The following is a 24,274-nucleotide window of genomic DNA, read 5'->3' as shown; positions in this document are numbered from 1 at the left end:
GGGCCTTTAGAACTGAAGGCGCGGAGAATCTTGAGAGATCAGGGTCATCGTTCATGAAGCAATTTAGAACCCTTTAGTTTGGAAGGTTCTGCATATTCCACACTATCGTCAGAATAAAAAAAACCTACCTATAAACCTCTCAAAGGTTTAAACTCTCAAACTCTCAGAGCGTGTTTCTTATGGAAAGGGCTGTACGTTCCCTAATCTCATTACAAAGACTGCTGGCAGATCTGCAGTGCAGCAGCGGAACATTTAACTCACCGTATCTCATTCGCTATGACAGACCGAAGAGAGCAGAGAGGTCACTGATGGCCAGCTGAGACTGCAGGGCATGTTTTTGCTCCCAAGTGACCAGCATGTTGAAGCCGAACTGCAGACTCTCTAAGCTCTCCAAAGCCAGCATTAGCAAACAAACCAAAACTCTGTCTTGTGCTGTGCACTCTAGAGTCAAACCATTTCTGAACAGGGTGCAAATGCAAAGCGATTGGTCCTGCTCGCTAGGGATATGACAGACTATACGCACAAAGTGAATGTGAGTCTCTTGCATGGCAGTGCGGGGTAACCGAGGTGAGCACAGAGACTGTTCCTTTCTTTAAACTAAAGACTGGTCCAAATCACATCTGCTAACTTGAATGGGAACTGCTGCATTGTTTGCTGCTTTGTAACTTTACAAAAAGTAAGTCTTCAATGATTTACACCTTTCCCTTGAGTCACGAGTCTCATGCAAATGACAGATTCACAACCGTGCTGACGGCTTGTATGGCAGGTTTCCTCACAGTGTAATTTAAAAAGAGCATATGATTTTAACCCCACTGGGCAGGAAGGGGGGGAGAAATGAGGGTAAATATAAGGGATCCTTAACTGCAGCAGCATCAGTTGAGACTCAATAGCACAGTACATACAAGTTTGGAGAAAGTGGTGGAGCCTCCTAACAACTCTGTTATCCTTCCCTTGCTATAAAGGCTGGGGTCTGTGTAGGTCTTGATTTTGCAGCTTTGAAGTTGATTTTGGAGCACTTACTGTAGGTGTTGTTACTGTTACTGTTGTGGTAGGCGTCGTTACTGTCATTTCGCTTTGATTGTTCATTTATGATGTACAGGTCTTCTATAATGACACACCATTAGTGAGCAGAACGAATCCACGAGATGACATGGAGGGAACTCCGCAATGATATGGTCCAATGTTTCTTTGGGTGTCCGGAAGGTCTTTGCATATTATGAGTTGCTGGTGTACTTACACCTTTCACTGTTGACTTCCAGGATCTCATATTAAACCAATTGTGAGTTTCAATTTAAACAGAGGCTGATGATTGGAGACTTGTGTTTATACATTAGGCTCCTGCTTTCTCAAATTCTTCTGTTCCCTTTCTCCCTGTGTCTCTAGTAATATAATTTCTCCTCTAAAAGCTCCACAGCCTGTTGGCATTTTTTTGGATCTGAATCAGAAGAAAGTCCGGAGTAAAGCCTAGTTTTCTGACACTCTGCTGTGCTGATGTATATTTATTCAATTACACTATGAAGTACGGGAGGACTTTTTTCTATTTTCAGTTCTGTTCTAAATACGACATGGCACATCACATTTGCTCGGAGAAAAGCATGAGCATAATGGGACTTTAGACCAGCAAATCAGAAGGATTCCCATGCTGTGTTATTTGTTATCTGTTTTTAGAGTTTTTCATTTGCATTTGAATCACAAGAACACACCCTATTAGCAGAGGAAGGAAGAAGGATCAGAGAAGAAGGATGGTGTCATGGTCAAGACACTGACTGGGGACTCAGTGGGGCTTGGCTACACTTACAAATTTGCAGCGCTGCAGCAGGGTGTGAAAACACACCCTCTCCAGCGCTGCAAATTGCGGCGCTGCAAAGCGCCAGTGTGGTCAAAGCCCCAGCGCTGGGAGCGAGGCTCCCAGCGCTGTCCGTTATTCCCCACAGGGAGGTGGAGTACGGACAGTGCTGGGAGAGCTCTCTTCCAGCGCTGGCGCTTTGACTACACTTAGCGCTTCAAAGTGCTGCCGCGGCAGCGCTACCGCGGCAGCGCTTTGAAGTGCTAAGTGTAGCCACAGGGTTCTGTTCCTGAGTCTGCCACAGATTCCCTTTGTGAACTTGGGAAAGTCATTTCACTTCTCAATACCATATGTAAAATGGGGATACTACTACTACCTTTATTTGTCTTCTCTATTTAGACTGTAAACTCCCTGGAGCAGGGATCATCTCTTTTTATGTGTCTGCACAATGGGCCCTGATCACAGCGGAGGAATCAAAATGCTACTGTAATGCAAATAATAAATACAAATTAAGAATGTGAACTGCAGTTCAACTGAAACCTAACTTTTCCCTGTAACCCCCCACCCCAAACAATTAAACATCAAGGAACCGACACAATCCATGCTGTACTTTGGGTTGAAGCAGTTGGAAATATGGCCATCCCTGTTGAACAGTGGATTAGTAGCAACTAACAAATCATAACTCAGGAGGGCAGAAGAGCTTGAAAAGCTGGTAGCACCAGAAGTTTAGCACTGATTTCCTCATAATTTCATTGAGCTTTGCAGCACTCTCGCCAGTTGAAGTGAGATTAACAAGCATTACATTGAAGCAATTGTTCAAAATCCAGTCTGCCCAACACCACACCAGCTGTGTGGAAACCCCATTCATTGGCAAAGTTCCCCTAGTTTTATAGTCGAGTTAGAAAGACTATACATTTCATCCATTCGCTAATCATCTGCCTGCAGTTCAGCTCTAAAGCAACTATATCCAGTAACTAACTCCAGACAGAATTTTATTTGACTTAAGTAAAAGATGATTCATAAATCAATCACATTATATTCACTGTAAAAGGTTTTTATTGGAACTTCGTGTTCTTCCTGGCTGAAAATAGCTGGTCAGAACAACCTGCTCCTTTCCTGCCAGTCAGTTGTTTTTATTTTCTCCCATCTCCTGCACTAAAATATAATGTGCAGCTTTAAATCCTCCCTGGCTTGAAGACTTTGCAGTAGAGTCCTGTACAAAGCCTGTGTCTCTATGCCGAGATGCAATGCCAGTTTGGATTCCTTTCTTTCCCTGAGCAGCAGGTTAAAGGCCTGAGAGGAAACTGCTGGGTGTCCAAGATGTGCCAAGTCTTCTAAAGGAACTGGACTTTTTGAAACTCTTGAGATAACAGAGATGGCATCGTGCTTCATAGCAACCTGACTCTGGATGCTGCTGACAAGTGGACAAAGAGCTCAAACCCTAAACACAGCATGTAACTATGTCCTGAATGTACTTTTCCTACCCCTGACCAGTACCTGAGGGGTCAGTCAGTTTTTTTTTTAAATACATTTTGGCATCACTTGCCTAGCTTGTCATGCCAATAAAGTCCCACGGAATTGAGAAGAATTGTGTCCCAAGCTATGTTCAAGGCCAGAAAACTGGCTCTTAGAGGAGTTTGATTCTGTTCTAATTTAAGTTAATAGCAGAACTCCCATTGACTTTGCTGGGAGCAGGAGCAGGCCCTACATTAACCCTGGGGCAATTGGGTGTATGCTAGCTACCGGGGCCTTTTCCTGATGATCTGGCTAGCCTGAGCATTTCTATAGCACTGTAATGTGCCCACCGATGAGAGTCATACGCCGACACCCATTTCTCTCTCCACATGGCACAATACTGTACTGGCTAGTGTGTTTAACACATCACCACTTTCCTCTAAGGGATGGAACATCAGCCTTGCTCCAGCATGTGTGACTCCATTGACCCTCTCAGAGGTAGCCCATAACGAAGTAATAAAGTAAGAGATCTTTTCCCTTAGCTCAAGTAATAGAGGGCTGGTTTTGGAACAGAAGGTGCTGGGGAACAAAAGGTGCTGGGGTCTAAACCCCATTCTTCAGGTATAGGGTTTAAGAGGTGACTGTGCAGTCTGTAGGTACAACCACAGATTCAGTACCGCATAGGTAACTATCTGCTTAGCAGCTGGACAATGGGGTGAGGGACCATCTATACATTTATTGCAGCATCACCGCGGTATCTGGTTGCCTGACAAGGCTCATGTGGAGACATTCAGGAACTCAATACGAGCTCCTACAGGATGAGGCCCTGCCATTGACTCCAGGATAAGATCTCAAGGCCTAGTGGTCTCCTATTTCCTGCAGTTTAGCCACTCAGTTGAGGAACTAGAATTTAATATGTCAGCGAGAAGGAGCACTGTGCAGCTCTTTCTGAAAATGCCTGTGGATGAGGCTAACAGGGGGACATATTCCCAAATATATGCATCTGTCTCTGGGATCCCCTTCTATAAAATTAATGGGATAAAATAAAAGGAAGAGATTTAAAATGTATCTGACCTTTGAAAATACTGCGGAGCAGGGTACCATGCGGGTAGTTAGCCAAAGAATGCAACTGAAGGCTTTCAAACAGTTCATCATTCCAGGGTGGATGTATTAAAGAAATGAATAACCAAATATCTTCCACAAAATGCACTACTGTTGATGGTTTTTCCCCCAGGGGCTGAGTCTGGCGATGTCTCAAGCCACAAAATTTTTAAAATAAGCTTTCCCTAACAAAACCCCCCATGGTGCACAATTACTCACTGATCTGTTTAGGAAAACTGCTCCCTGTCTTACTGTTAGACTGAGACTCTGCTGGGTTACACAGTATGTAGCATCCAGGCTGCTTTAATCTGAATGGATACACAAATGAGTAGCAGGCATCTGAGCAAAGGGATCATGTCTCTTATCAGAATGATTTTGTAAAGCTGTGTTTCCATTACAACTAGCAAAAATCTGCAGAAGGCCCTTTCTTACACTTATGCATGCTGAGTCACTTTACTCTTGTGAGTAGTTCCACTGAAATCAGCAGTATTCCGAGAAAATTATATGCATCTTTAGGCAAATACTGTGATCTTAGTCGTGAGAATTATTGGCACTCACCATCAGCTTGAAATCTTTAACACCAACAGTGTTGTTAGTACTTTTACTATTAGCAAAACAGTTAGCAATAAGGCTGGGCCTGAACCACCAAAATTCTGAGCCAGATTTTCAACTCCCAACAGTTTAGAGATGTTTTGATCTTGGGGGTTATTTTAGCCCATTATAACAGGGACTGCTGGGAAATTTGGATTTTGAACTCAGATTCAGTTCTAAAAGTTCTTACATAACTGTAATACAGTGGCCTTGTCCATGTGATTATGTCTCCCTCTCATGGTTGGTCCCAGTAGGACTAAGAGCCTGCTATTTACTAACAGCCACTAAAGTTCTCCCTTAATTTAGGATCTTGTGCTTTTGGTTTTGAAGGCTCCAGTTCAATATACAGTGATGACCATTGGTTCTGTATGTGTGAATCCATATTCATCACATTTGGATCCATGGTTTTGGTTTGAAATCTTCTCCAATGCGTAAATGTAATTAAAAAGAAATCGGATTGTAAGTGCTTCAGGGCAGGGTTCATGTGTAGTACTATGAAACACTGATCCTGAATGGGGCCTTTGGGCCCTACAGCCATACCAGTTATAAGTAACAATAGCAATAGAGTGCGCTAGTATGATCTTACCACCTCTTAGCTCATTTAGCAATGCTAAGAAAGCTAGTCAAAGAATGACAAAACCCCAAACCAAATGCTTAGACTAGCTTCTGGAATAAACGGAGCCGTTGCTGTACAACTAGAATACAAGGGCAGATGAACTCAGATTGGAGAAATATCCTCACCTTGAGCCTCTTTAGTTCGGGACTGACACAAAGGGTTACAAGCTCCCCAAACTCAGCTCTTCTTGGTCCTTGTTCAAGCTGTGAGCAGACCCCCTCTGAAGCCAACTCAGATTTGCTCCTAAATGAGCTGTGTGGAAGGATTCACAAGAGCAGCTAAATTCTTCCTGGGTTTCCAGGCGATTAAAAAATGCCTGGGATTGGGAAGCTGGAATCATTATTAATGGTTTCAGATTCATAGATCAAAGTAGAACTTGGCTGATTTATTTTAGTGCCATAATAAATTTCTTGTCCACCTTTAAAAGATCAGGACCATTGTGTGAAGGTCTGGAGCACTTGAGCACTTTTATAGCTCATGAAATCAACTGTACATTTGGGAGCAAAGGAGCTGTAATGTTGGCAGAAGCTGAAACTGAAGGGGTAAAAAAAAGAAAGGCAGCAGATCAAGGCAGGACACTGAGCTGCCCAGAGACAAGTCTTATAGCTGGGGAAAGCATTACGTGCTACTTGCAGATGCATTCTATTTTTAGATCACCACTGTGCCCTGTTACCTGGAATCATGTCACTGCAGTCGAACCAGGGGCATTGTAAAATGAACGCAAATGGGCTTTTCTCTGATGGCACTTCAAAGCACAGGGAAGAAATATCACCTACATGCTCTTTGCTTGAATCATACGAGGGGCCATTTAATTACCTGGCGACTAATTACCATGGGCCAAATCCTGAGAAGTGCTGATCACCTGCAGCTTCCATTGCTAGGCTGTTTGAATGCAAAGCTTAATGCAAATTGCATACGGGCTGAAACCACGTGAAAAATGTTTTGTATTAACTCCAACAGGGTGAAATCTCTGAGTTTCATACAGCTCTTGTCAATCTCCTACTGCCCCTGCATTTTTTTTTTATAGTCAAATAGTTCTGAGTTCGCTGTATAGGCTCCACTATAGACTTCCATACCGGTTTTGTTGATCATGTTTATTACAATAGTGCCAATGGGGCCAACTGAACGTGTTCACCTTGTGCTAGCTATTGTACAAACAGAGCAAGTGACGGGCCCTGCCCTGAAGAGCTTACTATCTAAACAGGCTAGTCCACGGGTCGGCAACCTTTCAGGTTTCGCGTGCCAGTAATACATTTTAACATTGTTAGAAGGTCTCTTTCTATGAGTCTCAAATCTATAACTCAACTATTGTTGTATGCAGGGGCGGCTCTAGGGATTTTGCCGCCCCAAGCAAGGCAGGCAGGCAGGCTGCCTCCAGCGGTGGATCCACTGGTCCCGCGACTTCGGTGGACCTGCCGCGTGCCTGCGGGAGGTCCACCGAAGCCGCGGGACCAGCGGACCCTCCGCAGGCAAATCGCTGGAGGCAGCCTGCCTGCCGCCCTCATGGCGCCGGCAGAGCGCCCCCCGCGGCTTGCCACCCCAAGCATGCGCTTGGCGTGCTGGGGCCTGGAGCCGCCCCTGGTTGTATGTAAAGTAAATAAGGTTTTTAAAATGTTTAAGAAGCTTCATTTAAAATTAAATTAAAATGCAGAGCCCCCCCAGACCGGTGGCCAGGACCTGGGCAGTGCGAGTGCCACTGAAAATCAGCTCACGTGCCATAGGTTGCCTACCTCTGGGCTAGTCAGACAAAGGGAAAGAACGTACAAGCGGAGCAAACAATGTGATGGCTGCAAAAGTCACGTTAGTTCTACAATTGTATTTTATTTTATCTTTGTTATTTAAATCCTTTCCTTGGGGTTACGTTAGGGTGATGAGCTGGAAAGACTAAGGAAGGGAGAGGGTGGGAGGGGTTGGAGCAAACAGAATCAGCATAGGGGAGTGGCCGTTCAATACCCATAGGCTTGGCCTTTATTTGGATTGCTCCCTTCCCTCCCCCTCCCCTCTCCGAATAGGATAGAATTTAAAACAATACAGAGCTCCTCAGAAAAAACAAGAAATTTCCGATCAGTATGAACTTTGCACACACGCACACCACCCTTATTGAAGATACCACTTTCCTTTACCAGTAACCACGGGAGTCTGTTATTTATTAGAGCCAAATTTTTCAATTCTAAGACTGTGCTTGATGAAAAAATCCAAAATGAAATTTTTCACAGGAAAACGACACTGATTTATTTGGTAGAGAATGGATGGGAAATTTCAGAATATTTTTTTTCAGTTTTCAACTGCATTTTTCATTTTGGGTTGGTTTTTGAAAACTGAATCAAAGCAAAAAGTTTGATATAAAGTAGAACGCAATTCTTCAGAATTTCCAATGAAAGCTGGAGCGTTTTAAAAGAAAAATTTTAGATGAAAACTTTTCCTTCAGAATTTTTCACTGCAATTTTTTTTAAACTAGCTTTATTATTAAAGATGGAGATGATGGGGATTTAGTACAGGAACTGTAAAATGGAGGAGAAGCTGGTTAAAAGGGAGATGAGAATGTGTTAAGCTTAAGGGAGATTACTCTAGTCTGGCACTTTCTGGTCCGGCAACATCCATGGTCCGGCATGATTTTATGTTTTTTATGCTTTATCTACTTATTTCCTTATAACAATACAGTAAAATTGTGTAACAACACTAACACTTTGTTAAGAAGAGAGCCGGTAAGCCTTGGATAGGCGGTGTTGCAAGTGTCATTCAGTTTATTCGCCTTGGCGAGATAAAAATAAAGAGACCCGCTTGCTACAATATTGACCTCCCGTGGTTCGGCAAATTCTCTGGTTCGGCACTGGTCAGGTCCCGAGGGTGACGGACTAGAGAGGTTCAACCTGTGGTAGAGTTCCTCAAGGATTGGTCTTGGAACCAACCTACCTTGCACAAAACATAGTCGTGCGCTAATGAAATTTGCTGATGACACAAAGTTGGGAGGTATCCTCCAGACATAGGGAAACAGAAAATTATGCAGGACCTTGAAGATGGGAGTAACAGAAATGGGCTGTATGAAGGGCAAGGTCATGCATTTAGGGACTAATAACATGAATTGAAATGACAGAGGAGGAGAATGACCAATTCAGCCAGGTCTATCGGAGAATGACTATGAGCCACCAATGTGGTGCTACCATGAAAAAGGCAAATGTGATCCTAGGATGTATCAGGTGAGATATTTCCAGTAGAGAGAGGGAAGCATTAATGTCATTATTCAAGGCACCGGTGAGATCTCAAATGGAATTCCCTGTATAATTCTGGTCACCTGTGTTCAAGAAATATGAATTCACACTGGAATAAGGTGCAGAGAAGAGCTCTAGAATAATCAGGGGAATGGAAGGCCTATCTTATGAGAGTAGGTTAAAAGAGTCTAGCAAAATGAAGGCTGAGAAGGGATATAGTTGCTCTGTATAAACATATCAGGGAGAAGAGTTATTTGAACTAAGAGAAAAGGTTGGCACAAGAATAGACTGGCTGTGAATAAATTTAGGGTGAAAAGTAGAAGAAAGATTCTAACCATCAGAGGAGTGACATTCTGGAACAGCCTTTCAGTAAGAGTAGTGGGAAAAAACAACCTAACTAGTTGTAAAATGGAGCTTGATAAATTTATGAATGGGATTATATAAGAGGGTTGCCTGTGATAGCAGGGGACTGGACTTGATGACCCAGGAGGTCCCTTCCAGTCCTATGGTCCTGTTATTTATAGCAGTTAACATTTGCAAGTGATAGATGCATCCTCTCAGGTGCACTACATATTTTTCTGAAAGTAACAACAGCTTCTCTACTAATCTGAATCATTTCAGAACATTTTATCAGAGGAAGAAATTACATCTCAAAAATTCCTCCATTCAACTCCAATGAACATCTGAGCGCTAGTTTCCAGTTTTTTATTTCACTTTAACCTCAGAGTGGTTAGAAAGATGGGCTTTTAGAACCCACCTAAAAAACTGAACTAATGCAAAAAGCCTCCTCTTGGAAAATGCTTGTTGTAGAAACAAAAGTCTTTGGGAAAAGGCCTGTGGGTATGTCTACACTACAAATGCTACTGCTGTGGCATAGACACTTAACTATAGAGACATAAGAGGTTTTTCTGCCATTGTAGTAAAGCCACACCCTTGAGAAGTGGTAGTTAGGTCCATCAACCTAGGTCAGCTAATTTATGTCGTTCAGGGATGTGAATTTTTCACAGCCCTGAGTGACATAGCTAGGGTGACCCAAGTTTTAGACCAGGCCTAAGAGTAGAGCTCGAAATGCTAATAGGACCTAACACTTCAAGACAACATTCCAGATCATCAAATGCTTTGAGAATTGCAATAGCTCAAGAAACACTGATATTAAATAGTCTGAAGGGGGCTCTCTTTGGGTAGGAGGGTTTGTTTTTTCTTTCAATTTTTGCTCAGATATTTTCTTCAACCCATCAAATAATTACTCTGGGTTTTTAATATATTTTTGGCCGTCACTCTACTGTCATTGCAAATGTGGACATCATCTGGTGAGGATGAACAACAACTTCTGTGTGATTCTGTTTCTTCTACAGGCGACAGCCTTCTTCCCCCAAGCCCACTGGATCCCTTAGCTATACAGATCCCAGGGATCCATTGGAGGCACAAGAACATCTGCACAAAGGCCTCCTGCTGCTGTCCTCAGTCCATTATTTCAAAGAGTGACTAAGTTTCTGAGCCCACCTGGTTTCTTATCTCTCTGTCTCCTTGGTTTGAAGATGGCAAACTGTGTCAATGATTATTCATTAAAGAATTAACTAATTTCATACTTATTCTAATGAAGGTAATCACAATAAATTAATCGGGGGCAGTGTTTATGTGGCTGAAATAAAGACTTCTACACGAATCCCACCACTTCATTGTGAGCTCTTGAGTGTAGGATGCTGCAAGCACACAGGGGTTCTTCTGCTTTAATAAGACACCAGTGATCTGAATAAATCTGTTGCAAATCCTTGTGGCTGCACAGGTGCTGCCTTGCTAGATGTATATTGGGATCAATGCCATACTATACAACATTTATATTGCAGTAGTGCTTAAAGGTTGGGCTTCTGGTGCTCGGTGCTAGACAATCCTATAATACATGACAATCCCTGATCCAAGGAGTTTACAATGTATGCGCTAAGGATAAATTCACCCCTGCACAAGGACTATGCACTACTTAAGCCCTATTTTGAGGGCTTATATGGGACTTAAAAATGGTGTACAAGCCTTGCGTTTGCTCTCTGCACAAGGGTAAAGGAGCTAACATACCAACCCAGGAATTCACATACCAACAAAGGGGTTCACACACCAACACAATTATGTGAGGCTGTTACCAAGATGTTACTGTTGTATCTATTGCTATCCACAGCAGTGTGTCTCAGAGTCTGCGTCACTTGACTGCCTCGCAGGGCTCAGTGTACGGGCCTAACAACAGCACGTCGACGTTTGGGCTCAGGCTGGGGGAGAGGGTTTCAGACCCTGGGCTCCCGCCTAAGCCCGAACATCTACATTGCTATTTTTAGCCCAGTAGAGCGAGACCTGTGAGCTCAGTTGGTTGACCCAGGCTCTGAGACTTGGTGCCGTTGGCCGTTTTTTTGCAATGTAAACGTACCCAAAAGGGAGAGATTTTCAAAGGCACAAATGGGAGTTAGATGCTCAGCTTCCACTAAAAGTCAACAATGTCTTCACTGAGGAACCTAGTTCCCGTCTGTGCCTTTACATACCACCTTCTTATCCATTTGAAGCCTGGGAACAACTAACTCACAGGGCCAGGTTTATTGGTCAGTCCAGGGCTCTGCTTCCCCTTCCCCTTCCCCATCTCTGTATAGAAAGGCAGAAGTACTGGGAAGCAAGCACATGAGGGGAACTTACTTTGACAACATCCTCATCAGAGGACTTGCACTCCACCGATTCCGAAATGTCCGTCACGGCGTTGTTCTCCTCAATGGAAACCACTTTGATGGGCACTGCAACCGTCTTCCCCGTGAGAATTGCAGTGTTCAGAATTTCTGTGTCCTGCACACAAAACCAAGCACAGCACTGTTAGAGCATTTCTGGGATGAAACCATAGGGAGGTTAGAGAGATTCCTAAGAACCCAGAGCCCGCTCTTCAGCTGGTGTAAGTCCACGGAGACAAGCCAGTTATCACCAGCTGAGGATCTGAGCTCATTCTCTCCAACTAGAAAACAACCTATTCAAATGTAGTAAATCCAAACTTATATTCTCCGCATGAGACAAACTCTTGTATGCACATTGACAGCCCACTGACCTTAACTGTACACTCTAATATATAAAACAAAATCTTTGCAGTTTAATTCACCCCAGAAAGGCTCTGCTTCCAGGGCAGCTTCTGCTTTCTACCCATATTACAGGCAACATAATTAAGGGTCCAAATGCTTACTGCTAGACATGAGACCCACTATTTACTAAAACTGGATGTCAGGGCTATTTATTGAGATGGGTCGGAGCCACAGTTCAGGATGATGGTATTTGAATACAGGCCCTTTGCAGAGATGGGGTCTAGTATCTGGAGCTGAACTTTTCAAGAGGATTTTGTTTCTTTTGATATGGCTGATGACACTACTAAGCTGTAAAACAATGTAAGGAATCCAGCAGGCATTAGTGAACCGTGGGGAAAATAAGAAGGAAACCTGAAAGCCTGAAATCAGCTCTGAAAGGGTAAAAACCTTTTAATCCACCTTCAACACAGCTAACAGCGGTTTCATTTTTCAAGTGATTCCATCCCAAGTCTGACTTCTAGGTAGAATTTCAAGTCTTTATGCAGCCTTTTAAACCCAGAATTCCAATGGGCGGCAGAGACGGCGAGAACTGTGGGATAGCTACCACAGTGCAATGCTCAGAAAGTCGACGCTAGCTTCGGTACTATGGACGCACTCTGCCAACTTAAAGGTCTTAAGTGGGGACACACACAATCGACTGTATAAAATAGATTTCTAAAAAAAATCGACTTCTATAAATTCGACCTAGTTTCGTAGTGTAGACATACCCTCAGTCCCTACTTAGGCACCTAGATTTCTGAAGCCTGATTTAACAGGGAGAGAGCACCCACCATATCCCACTGATTCTGACAGGTACTTGACACTTTTGAAAAATCAGGCCACTTTTGTTAAACACACGGCCTTAAGACCCTAACTTTTAAACATCTTGCCCCACAGCGTGTTCCATATATTGGCACTTTTGGACAGCCAGACATTTAAGCACACTCACAAACAAAAGAAGTGAAATCCTCAAAAAATTCTCTAATAGTTTAATAAGCAATAATAATTTTAAAAAAATCACCTTTCCTCCTGTGGGATTCCAGCTCCATGTGCACAGAATAACCCAGCCAGCCACTTCAAAACCCAAATGCACTACACCTTTTGCTGTCTCTTTTGATATTGCTAGCATGATATGTCCTTGGAAATTAGTCTTTTGCTCAGTCTCTTAACGCCTTTACTTATTTTTTGTGCCTGAGAACGTTAAACTGTGTGAACGAAGGACTTGAGGGTGAAGGAGGAGTGAGAGAGCTTGTGGAAGTGACAGAGCATCTTTTCAGGCTATCGCCGGTCTGCTTTGAAATGATTCTATTCTGATCAAGTTTGTCTTGAACTACTAGAGTGAATTACTGATGGAGAAATCTAATTTAAAGAGACAGGCTCAGAATAAGAGACCTCTCATAAACAGAAGCACAAGCATTAAACATACTGTGTGGCTTGGGATTTATCAATGTTTTCATCCAATGGTAGCCTACCAAACACCAGGCCATTAGAACAAACAAAACAAGAAAAGGTGTGAACATATGAGGAGATGAAGCATGTGTAACATCAGCCTGGTACTGCATATAACTGAGTGCAACTATAGGTGTAACTCACAATGATTTGAATGGGAATCATTATTGCTTACTCCAGGGCTGAATGCAGTCCTGTTCAAGCATGCAGTAATAGGTAATCAGTAGAATAAGATAAAATGAACAACAAGAAACAGGAAGTTGGAGGTGAGGGTATCAGTGGTGTTCAGTGGGGATAAGACCACAAGCTATTGATCTGACCTTGGATGACAAATCTAAGATCGCCAAGCACTGGGACCCTATCCCTGTATCACAAGGAGGAGAAAACCAGCTGCTCATCTAAACTGGTATCACAACAGGATGATGATGAAAATGCTGAAAGTGTGATAGAACAGCATCAGCTTTAACAAGATCAGGGGCTTGCTCCACATTGCAGCTAAACTCTGAACCTGGACCAAAACAAGGGATTTCCCATAACAGATGATACCATCACATCCCTCAAATCTGGTCTCCTGCCTTGACCAGACCCAAGCCCATGGCTTAAATTCAGCTGGAGCAATCTGGAGCAGGGCTCCAGTAAATATTTTTAAACCTGCAGGGCTGATGCCCCGAGCTCCAGGAAATACTCTTTGAGCATTTAAGCCCTGCCCAAGCCTCTTCTGGGTCACCCACCCGCAAATCAGATGCTTCTACTTTACTGGACAAAAGAAAATGATCTGAGCCTTTAGAAGGCAAAAGCCTAGAGAGCCAATACAGATGATGGTCCTATTTTCTCTGTTATATAGCACAGAGTTGATGGGCCAGTTGTTTAACAATCCATCATTTCTGTTTATCTCTTTCCAGTGGATCATTATAGAGGGATATGATGCATAAGTGGGACTGATGTAGAGATACCCTGACAAAGGTTATAAAACCTGCTGAAGTTCCCCAAGACCTTTCTGGACAGAAGAGGTGCAAAATTTGACTACCGGCACATTATGAGCAATTATGATACCTCTCTCTCCTGCCCTCCGCTAATGGTTTCATTAAGGGAAACCGAACGCATTTGAATGCATTTAGTTTGATTAATTACTTCAGGGGCTGCATCTGCAAGAAAAAATATCAAAAATCAAAGACGCAGTTTGTCATGATAAAGGTTCATTGAAGTTTTAAGCTTCCCCCCCCCCCCCCACGGGCCAGCATCAGCTTCAGGAACACTCAGTGCATGATGTGCACAAAGGAAATAGAAATGTATTAGACAGATTCACTACTAGCTAATACCATTAGTCTGATTAGAGATCCTTGATATTAGTAGGGAATCAGGAGCTATGGTACCATGGCATCTGGTCCATCAAAACAAGGATGGAAACCCTTCACACTTCATCTCCAATTAAATCAGTCACGACTCATCACTGCCGTACAGTACAGGAACTGTTTAAGTATATGTGAATAAATTACCACATACTGCTTAAGCAAATTAAAAGCTGCCGTCACTCCCATCCTTCAGCCTCCAAGCGCAATATGCTATGCAGGGGTTGTTGTACACACAATTGTAGGCTTAAATAAAGACGGGGGCATGATTCTCACTTCTTTTGCCCATGTGCTTGGCGCTGGAGTGAGGAGAAGGGACAAAGGTGTCTTGAAGACACCTTTGTACGCCCTGTATTCTGAGGCAGCTAAGGGCTTGCTTCAGTATCAGTCATGGCACTAACTGATGTTCTGCTTCCCACAGTTCACGACGGGCCCTGGGAAGCAGAGAATAGTGGTAGCACTGCGCATTCTGGCCAGGCCTCCTCCCCACCTTTGTCCCAACTCCTGCTCTTCCTCACAACACACCTCCTGCGCTGGGGGCCAGGAGTAGGGCTGGTGCAGAGCCAGGATGCCAGGAGAGAAGATCCCTGCACAGAGAGTATTCCCAGGGGGATGTTTCTGTCCCCTTTATGGTCCCTCTATTCAATGAAAGGCCTTGGCAGTGTAACAGAAACGGGCCCACAATCCACACATCCAGGCACAGGCTGTCAGGCAGCAAACTGTAAAGAAAAAGACAAAGAAGATGTGGATACAAAGGTACCTCAAAAAGCTGAACAAAACCTCAGAGAGAGAGAGAGAAACAAACATGGCTGAAATAAAAAGATTGGCCACTCAGCGGAGAAAAGTGTTTTATAATGGTCTAATTTAACAATGTGTTTAAAGAGCTCTCAGGGTCTGATTCAAAATCCATCAAAGCCTGGAAATTGAGTTTCCAAACTCCACCAGATTGCGTCTTGTTATTGCAGCAGCCTGAATTATTCATCAGTCATCAGTACAAGTTAATGGTGGAGCAGAAGTTGGACCTTTGAGATCACGTTGGGTGACATTAGAAACAACTCTCACTACGTTCGATATCTGCCGTAATAAGGCTACCTACTTACACTTTGAATAGGGATAGAAAACTTTTTATAAAAGCAATATGCTTTTAGTTTGCATGCTATGCTGTGGATACACACAGGTTACTAAGAAACCTTATGAAAGACTGAGAATCAATATAAGATGTAGGTAATTTGAACCATCACAGTATCTTGGACCTTTTCCCTTTCTTTAAGTTTTAAAATCCCCCAAGAACTAGTCTACTTCCTGTGCAAGCAGCCATTAAAGTTTTCCTTTTTAAATCAAATCTATTTTGAGTTGTGAAAGGACCAAAACCATTTATGAACTGTGTTTGGAGTTGCTTCCTGTTTATTTTTAAAAAATGGACAAACTAATGCAAAGTAAAAAATAAGATAAGAAAAGAAATAGGATGAATCCTGAGCAGGCACCAATATTCAACCTGGAATGAGGTTGTTATAAATTTATTATGATCCCCTAAAAAACCAAAACACCCCAAGTTGTGATTTCCAAAGCAAAGTCGGGGAGCTAGCTGTTCTGTTCCCACTGAAATTAACAGGAGTAGTTGTGGCTAGTTCTTCTAGTTGCCTTTGCAGATCTGAAGCTGGCTTTATAACTCTGCTAGCACCAGGGGGCATGATTCCAACAATGCAACCACAAAGCCAATCATTTGGTATGAAGAAGGGGAAAACCTACAAGCTTCTGATTGGGAGATGTCTTCCTGCCACACATGAGCACAATAGGACTTTTCCAATATATGAGGGGGAACCTAATTATCATTTATACATATTTCAGACAGACAGAAATATTAAGGAATGTTTTCATGTCTGTTTCTCTACTGGCTTGATAAGATTAATGCCGTGTTGTAGCTGTGTCAGTCCCAGGATGTCAGAAAGACAAGGTAGGTACCAACTTTTCTTTCACCAACAGAGGTTGGTCCAGTAAAATATATTACCTCACCCACTGTCTTTTTCTGGTAAGATTAATGTCCTTACTGGGAGAAGCACATAAAAACAGCTGATTTACTCTGGCACTGGAGAAATTATTTTAAAAATTAATTGTTATGTTTCAGCTGCAACCTAGTTTTTTTTTTTATTACCCACAAAAGATCTGTCCATTCCCAGCCTGAAAAATGTATCATACAACATTCTAGGTCAAACTACAGATTTTTTTTGCTCTCTGGATACCCAACACCTTTACAAAAGGACCAAACCATCCGACTCTGCCCCGAGAGGCAGAAAAGGCATAGAATGGTATCTCCTTCGACATAATCCTAAAGTCACATCCATGAGCTCAGCATACGGCCTGAGGTCATAGTGATGCAAGGAAATAGGGAAAAAAAGCCCATCTACTGATAGTTACATAGAAGTATGTTACGGAATCTTTAGGACTTATGCAACATCCATTGTATTGCCCCCCCATAGAGACAGATGAAGCAGATAGGGGACCTAGACAGCTGTCTTAGCTCTTTTAGACAAGCACTTAATTAGTTGTGACTCAAGTGCAACCAATCACGCTAGGGCAGAGAGAAGACTCAAGATTCGTTTGTTTCCTTTGTTTAGCTGAAAGGTGATGCAATTAAGAAGCCCAAAGGCTGGAAATGGTACATTATCTCACACAAGAACAACTGGAAGGAAGGTATACTCACCCTCCTGCCTTCTTTGCATAGACACAACTCCCTTGGAAGTCAATGAGCCCCTCTGAAATTCCTCTATGTGTGCAAATAATGAAGAGGCAGGAATTTACATGCTAGGCACATACACCCTGACCTCATGCCCAAATACCTCTGAGGACCTGGGCCCCGATTCAAATCTCACTTGCACAGGGGTAAATCAGGAGTTACTTTGTTGGCGTCACAATGGTATTAAAACAGTGTGAGATCTGAATCAGGCCCCAACATTTACACTGGAGTATGCAGGAAGCGGAGTGCAGTAGGGCTGGAATAAAGAATTGGATGTAAATATTACTGATAGTATGGCAAGTCCAAATTCTCTGCTTCTCAATAATATGTGAGGTTTTTAGACTCCAAGCCAATGCTACCGACAGAATACAGACTAGCAGAGACCTTTGGGCAGATCCTGATCTAAGTTACCCCAGTGTAACTCTCAACTAACTGCATGTGAGGTAACTTAGGTCAGAATTTTTCCTCCCACCCCTGGCCCTAGTGTTCAGTCTCATGGGAAATTCAGCAGAGCTGGTATTCAGGGAAAAGATGTGCTTTCTTATAGCCAGAGTAGAGAGGTCTGCATGTGCTCACATTTGATTTGCTGCATATTCCTCAAAGGTAGGCACCAATATAGTAAACTCTCCAGAAATCCGGCTCCTTTTTTCCAATCCTAGAAAGTCCAGTGATGCCTGTGGGACCTCTGTGCAAAGACCAGAGTAGAGAATATGGCCTTTAGTTGCTTGGATTTAGCTGAAGAGCAATCCCTATGTTCATCCAACCTCTCAATTGTAAGAAGGCAAGCATTCAAGCTTGACTAATTTAGGAACTAATTCAACATTAAATCGCGGCAGAATGAGGAAGCAAAGTGACAGCTGTTTAATTAAACTCTAAATCCGATTAGATGGTGTTATCAAGAGAAATCCACTGGAGCCTAAGGTCATGAGAATGGTCCTGTTTACAGTTTGAAAATTCTATAAGTGGAACTACATAGCATGATGTTAATCATAGCTTAGCAATTAAGGTTTCTCCCTGCACGCAGACAGTCTTGAATTTGAAAACTGTGTGTTGCATGCTTGGGGAGGGTACACAGATGCACTGGTGGTGGTTTCATTTAGAAGGAAAGTTCCTTGCAAGACTTTGTGGGAGAAGGTTCTTCAAATATAATGACCTTAGGACTAGGAAAGTATTTGAACTATGGTAAAAGGAAGAAAGAAACAAGCATCTATGCATTGCTGAGAAGCACTTGAATGGGTGGAGATGCTGGAAATGTAGAGAAAATCTAGGCCAGTGCTGTGCTTCCATTATTCCTTACACATGATGCCCCGATTAGCAACACCTGTAGCTACAAGGGAGGAAGATGGAGATAGAGGAGACACAAAAATGTGTCAGCTGCACACGTGCTAGTTTCAAATACCATAAATATTGTTCTGATGAGTACGAAATTATGCATCACAAATTTCCATGGCATTGTAGTTAAAATAATGCAGAGTATGTCACTGCACTGCAGACAATTGTTATGCTGACTTGTGAGCCTGCTTGACATGATGCTTGCAGATTTGCGTTATTAATGCTACTGAGATTACAACTGATTAACAAACTGACGCTGTTAGGTGGCAGATTCTGTTTATCTACATAATCCCAGGATTAAAAATAAACTATACATCTAGCTTTCAGCCAACTGGGTTCTTTGACACTCCACATTCACAGACCTTGTGTATAGGAGGGGATGGGGAGCTGATATTCAGGATTTGAATTCTTAGCTCACACTTAAAAATGATAGAGGAAAGGTTTCTAAGGAAAGGAGTTTGTATCATTTCTGATGAGCACACTGGCGCAAGTTCAACCCAGGGGTAAGCGCGTGCAATGCTTGTTGGTTGAATTTTGGCCCATTGTTTTGTCTCACTTGATTACAGCGTTACATATTGAACAGATAACAGGCCCGCTCTACTCTGCCCGTCAGTTTATAACCATTTGGGCTTTTCCTTCATATCTTGTAGTATGATTGTAAAAGGGATGAGGAATTCAAGAAAGGTAGCCCCCCCTTGTTGAATACCATCCAACACCAAATGTGGATCTAGAACAGAATCCAACTCACTCTCCCATAGCTACACTAGATCTGTAGTGCCGAGAGGAGGAAAGAGTCATTAAAATCTTATTCTAGGCAGTATGGTCAGAGAGGAGATTCAGCGTGAACCTAGAAAACTGATCTATTTGGAAAACATGCCATATTTACAATCACTTTTCTTACTGGAACAGCAGTACGGACAAGATATTGCTGCAGCGCCTTTTGAGCAAAGGATATCAACGTTTCTTATGGACATTAATCCATGTAGACACACAACCACCCAGTGAAGCATGTTCTAAATCTTTGCTAAATGGTCAGCACCATACAAGACACAAAAATTAAGGCCAGTACCTGCCCTGAAGAGTTTACAGTTCTTAGGACAAACAGAGATAAGATAATACTCATAGGAAGACCTAGAGGAGAGCGTTAATGTTGTTCAGTCCCCAACTCGCATTATGTTAGCTTGGACAGCTTGATCGCTGTGGGTTAAGTGTTTGTGGGTTTCAGTGAGTCTTTAGGAAGAATGAGAATGGAAGAAGGATGTGAAATAAAGACAGCGAATTTTTATAAGATACCTGCAGTAAATAACACAAGCAGGAAACATTCAGCTTGGAAAAGAGGAGACTAAGGGGGGATATGATAGAGGTATATAAAATCATGAGTGGTGTGGAGAAAGTGAATAAGGAAAAGTTATTTACTTGTTCCCATAATATAAGAACTAGGGGCCACCAAATGAAATTAATGGACAGCAGGTTTAAAACAAATAAAAGGAAGTTCTTCTTCACTCAGCGCAGTCAACCTGTGGAACTCTTTGCCTGAGGAGGTTGTGAAGGCTAGGACTATAACAGGGTTTTAAAGAGAACTAGATAAATTCATGGAGATTAAGTCCATTAATGGCTATTAGCCAGGATGGGTCAGGAATGGTGTCCCTAACCTCTGTTTGTCAGAGGATGGAGATGGATGGTAGGAGAGAGATCACTTGATCATTACCTGTTAGGGTCACTCCCTCTGGGGCACCTGGCATTGGCCGCTGTCGGCAGACAGGACACTGGGCTGGATGGACCTTTGGTCTGACCCAGTACGGCCATTCTTATGTTCTCATGTTCAGTGCTGCCAATTCTTGCAATTTTATCAAGAGTTATGATTTTTCTTAAAACTCCAACCCCTGGAGCCATATGATTATGCAAGAACCTTTTGTTTTGTTTTGTTTTGTTGCTAAGGAAAGCTAAGTGTCTAGCCCTCAGGAGGAAGGCTTGAAAATACAAACCCAAAAGCTCAAAAAACAGAAGGCAAATAAAAATATCCACTGGCATTTACACACACGCCAGTTTTGTGATTTTGGGTGGACTTGACTCATGGTTTTTGAACACTTGAGGCTGGCAATACTGTGGAAGGACAGATATTAAGCTAGAGCGTAGGTGGGACTATGCAAATGAGACAATGTAATGTTAGCACTGGAGTTGCTGTTCTTGACCAACACAGAACGTACGTATTTACATAACTTTACACATGTGAGTAGAACCTTCAAGTTCTCTGCTGGATCTGGTACTTAATCCTCTGAGCATGCCCAGTGTGAACTAGCTGTTTCCAGGGTACTCACACAATTAATGAAAGCACTGGGCCTTTTCTTTGCAAATTTAACTCTCAGGCACCTATGACACATTGCAGATAAAGATATTATAATTATAGACATTTTCTAGGTGAGTGAACTGGGATACAGACTGCACAAGGCCACATTGCAAGTCAGTGAGTGGCTCTGCTGAAAAGAGAACCCAGGAGTCCTGGCACTTTCCCCTGCTCTAACCACACTCCCTGCTAAAGCCAATGTCCAGTTAGAAGTAGTTTCCCCCGAATCAACCCACTGATTTCTGCAAAGCTCCGAGTGTATCATCAAACTTTTACACCTTTTAATTCTCTTTTCACCTGGTTTGAATTCAGTGCATAATTTAGTTTTTGTGAACAATGTAACTCTCAACCAAGAGCTGAGAACCTTTTGAGAAAGCAAACTCAGTGTTCTGAATCTACAATTCTCCCAGAATCAATTATCATTTCTCAGTTTACAGTCTTCTAGGAGAGGCAAATCTTAATTAGTGACCCCTCATTAGTGACAGATCATTTGCTTTCCCTCCCTCGTTGTGTATTTTTAAAAACACTCAATCAGTAGGATTCTGCAGCCCTGACAAACTTAACTGTACAGACAGCAGAAGGGAAAAGTGTGCTACACTACGCGATACAGACGCCTGCAGCTATCTTTAAAATCCTTGATGTCTAGCTCATGGCTTCTTTGAAGTGAAGCCACCCTATTAACATCTGAATCTGCAGAAAGGGAACACAACAAATGATTCCTTTGATGTACAATATCAAGACTGTATTGCTAAAATTCAATTATATGATGCATCGAAATTCGACGTCTCCCTGTCTAACAATGGAATAGATATAACTAAATAAAACCCTTCATGTACATCTTTAATTGGTTTTGACTTGGTTACAGTTCGCTACATAATTACAATTGCAGAGGTCTCAGCATGTGGCAAAGAATATGTTACAGGTAATATCACTCCTAAGGGCTAGATCCTGCAGTAAGTTCCGTGTGGTGGCCCGCTCACTTCTGTGCAGGTATAGCTGTGTGCTCCAGGACTGCTCATTGCAGGATCAGGACTTCAAATATTTTTTCATGTGCCTTTAATTACAAAAATTGGTCTTACTGGTATGCACTACGCCACAACTGCATCTGTACTTCCCCTCTGGTCCAGCAAGGGCAGCTCCTCTCAGGTTTTTTGCTCCCCAACCATGGACTCTCTTGGGCAGAGACCCACGTTTCTCTCCCTCCTGACAGGGGTTTTTCCAGGCTACACAGTTTCCTGCCTATAGTGTGATATTCCCAGTAAGCCAGGCTGCCGGACCAGGCCAGCATCTGTGGTTTGTTTTCTTTTCTGCCCTCAGTTACAAGTCACATCACAGCTCTTTCTAACCAATCCATTTATTCTGCAGGTTAAAGTATTACAGAGAAAACATCTAAAAAAAGAAGCTAAACAAACACTGATCATTTTACCAGAGATCACCCTTCCAACTCCAGCAGGGGCTCTGGTAGGCGTCAGTCCTTCAAACCCTACCTCAAGGGGTTTTCCTGTGGTTACAAGTTCACAACAGCTTTAGCATAGAACAAGCACCCCCATAACTGGGTTAGTCCTTCCTTTATGTAGCTTGGGCCTTTGATCTTCAGATTCTGGGTCCAGGTAATCAGGTGCCCTCCTCAGGGTGTAGCCTCAAGAGGCTGGACTTTTGCATAAGCAGAGGTGGAAATTGGATTCACCTTCCCCTCTAGAGATTCCTCCAGCAAACCACTTGACACCATTTGTCCAAAAGTCCATTCTTGTCCGGCCCATTGGTGAATACAGTCCTCTGAAGTTCACAATGCTTCCCAGGACTCATAATAATACATAACCTTTGCATTTCATACAATGGACTCCAAAGAGACAAGCTTCATTCAATAAGGTTTTTCACAGCTATTACAGGAAATGGCCAAATCAGTTACATACTGACCCCACGCATAAATTCTGTCAGTAACATACTTGCCATTGGAGGACTATGCAATAAACCGCTTGTGTTACAGCAAAGAACAAAATGCTGCAAAACAGAAACTAGGAAACATATTGCCTCAAACTGTAGTTGATCAAATACTTTCTCCCTAAGGTTTATGGATATAGCAATTATCCTAGCAGATAAGACAGCCTGTAGCAATGGATCAATTACTCGCAGATTCATTACAGGAAGGATATCTGACTCTCACCCCATTTGTTTCCAATGCGTTTGAAACGTTGTGTAAAGCAACTAAACCTTACTAGTCATTACAGCTGAGTGAATAATTCACAAGGAAAAATTCATCCAGTGGCTTTGTCAGTTTTTCTACTCATGGATATTCCATGATCAGGCTATGATTTATTTTAATTTAGCTGTTCTGGGAGTATTTATTTCTACTTTACTAAACTTATTTTGCTCAATAAATTTATTATAAGCAATTAACTGCATCAGTTCAAAACTCAGCATTCGGAATAGGTGGTGGATTATTTAGTCATTCACATGCAGATGAATCAAGAGATATTGTTTCCTTTTCCTTGTTGGATGAGTATCTTAGTGCTTCCTGTGTGACACTAACTTTCCGTGAACATTTGTGCCAGAAAAACTCCAATGCTTGGATACTAATTGTATTAGTATTTATTATTTGTATAACAATAGGGTCACAGTTCATGACAACTGCACCTGTATTCCCTCTCCCAGGGCAAGGGCACAACTTTTAGGCTTCTGGCTCCCAGATGTCATCCATCTTGGGCAGAGACCCATGTCTAATTCTCTCCTGACTGGGGTTTTTCCAGGCTGCACAATTCCTTGCCTACACTGTATTATTCCCAACAAGCCACACTGCCTAACTAGGCCAATGTCTGCCCTTTGCTTATTCTTTGAAGGCTATGAACAATGTAATTGCCAACACTTATAAATCACTACACAGCTCTTTCTGAGCAAGCACATTTATTCTTAAGGCAAAAGCATTACAAAAAAAAAAATAAAAGAACCTACACACATGCTAAAAGTCTTGCTAGAGGTCACCTCAGGCCCAACTTCGGACGCTGGCAGATGTCAGTCCTTCCAATCCTTTCCTAAGGACTGGGATCCCCTGAATACAGAAGATGCTGCCCATTTGCTGGATCGGAAAGAAGGCTCCAAGTCAATTTAAACTCAGGCTATTTACCCAAAAATCCTTTGTGTCTTTTGGTCTCTGGAGAATCCAGTTTGAACCAGTGTATGCAAGTCTCTCTCAGTGGAGGTGTTACACCCTGAGTGAATTTGCCTAATCAG

The 24,274-nt window shown here is 42.6% G+C and overlaps 1 protein-coding gene across 5 annotated transcripts in view; it reads right to left on the bottom strand.

Annotated features, from left to right (window-relative positions):
• The window catches only part of TMEM132C (transmembrane protein 132C), a 292,182-nt gene that overhangs the window by 24,267 nt on the left and 243,641 nt on the right, over positions 1 to 24,274 (bottom strand). For all 5 annotated transcript variants that reach the window (XM_039505825.1, XM_039505824.1, XM_039505828.1 and 2 more), the window contains one exon: positions 11,432 to 11,575. In XM_039505825.1, coding sequence (XP_039361759.1) covers positions 11,432 to 11,575 — 144 coding nt within the window. The remainder of the gene's footprint in view (positions 1 to 11,431; positions 11,576 to 24,274) is intronic.

Source organism: Mauremys reevesii, linkage group 18, assembly GCF_016161935.1.
Source record: "Mauremys reevesii isolate NIE-2019 linkage group 18, ASM1616193v1, whole genome shotgun sequence".
NCBI classification, from domain to species: Eukaryota; Metazoa; Chordata; order Testudines; family Geoemydidae; genus Mauremys; species Mauremys reevesii.
The sequence above is the reverse complement of the archived record's forward strand: the minus strand, read 5'-3'. Positions and strand labels throughout refer to the sequence as shown.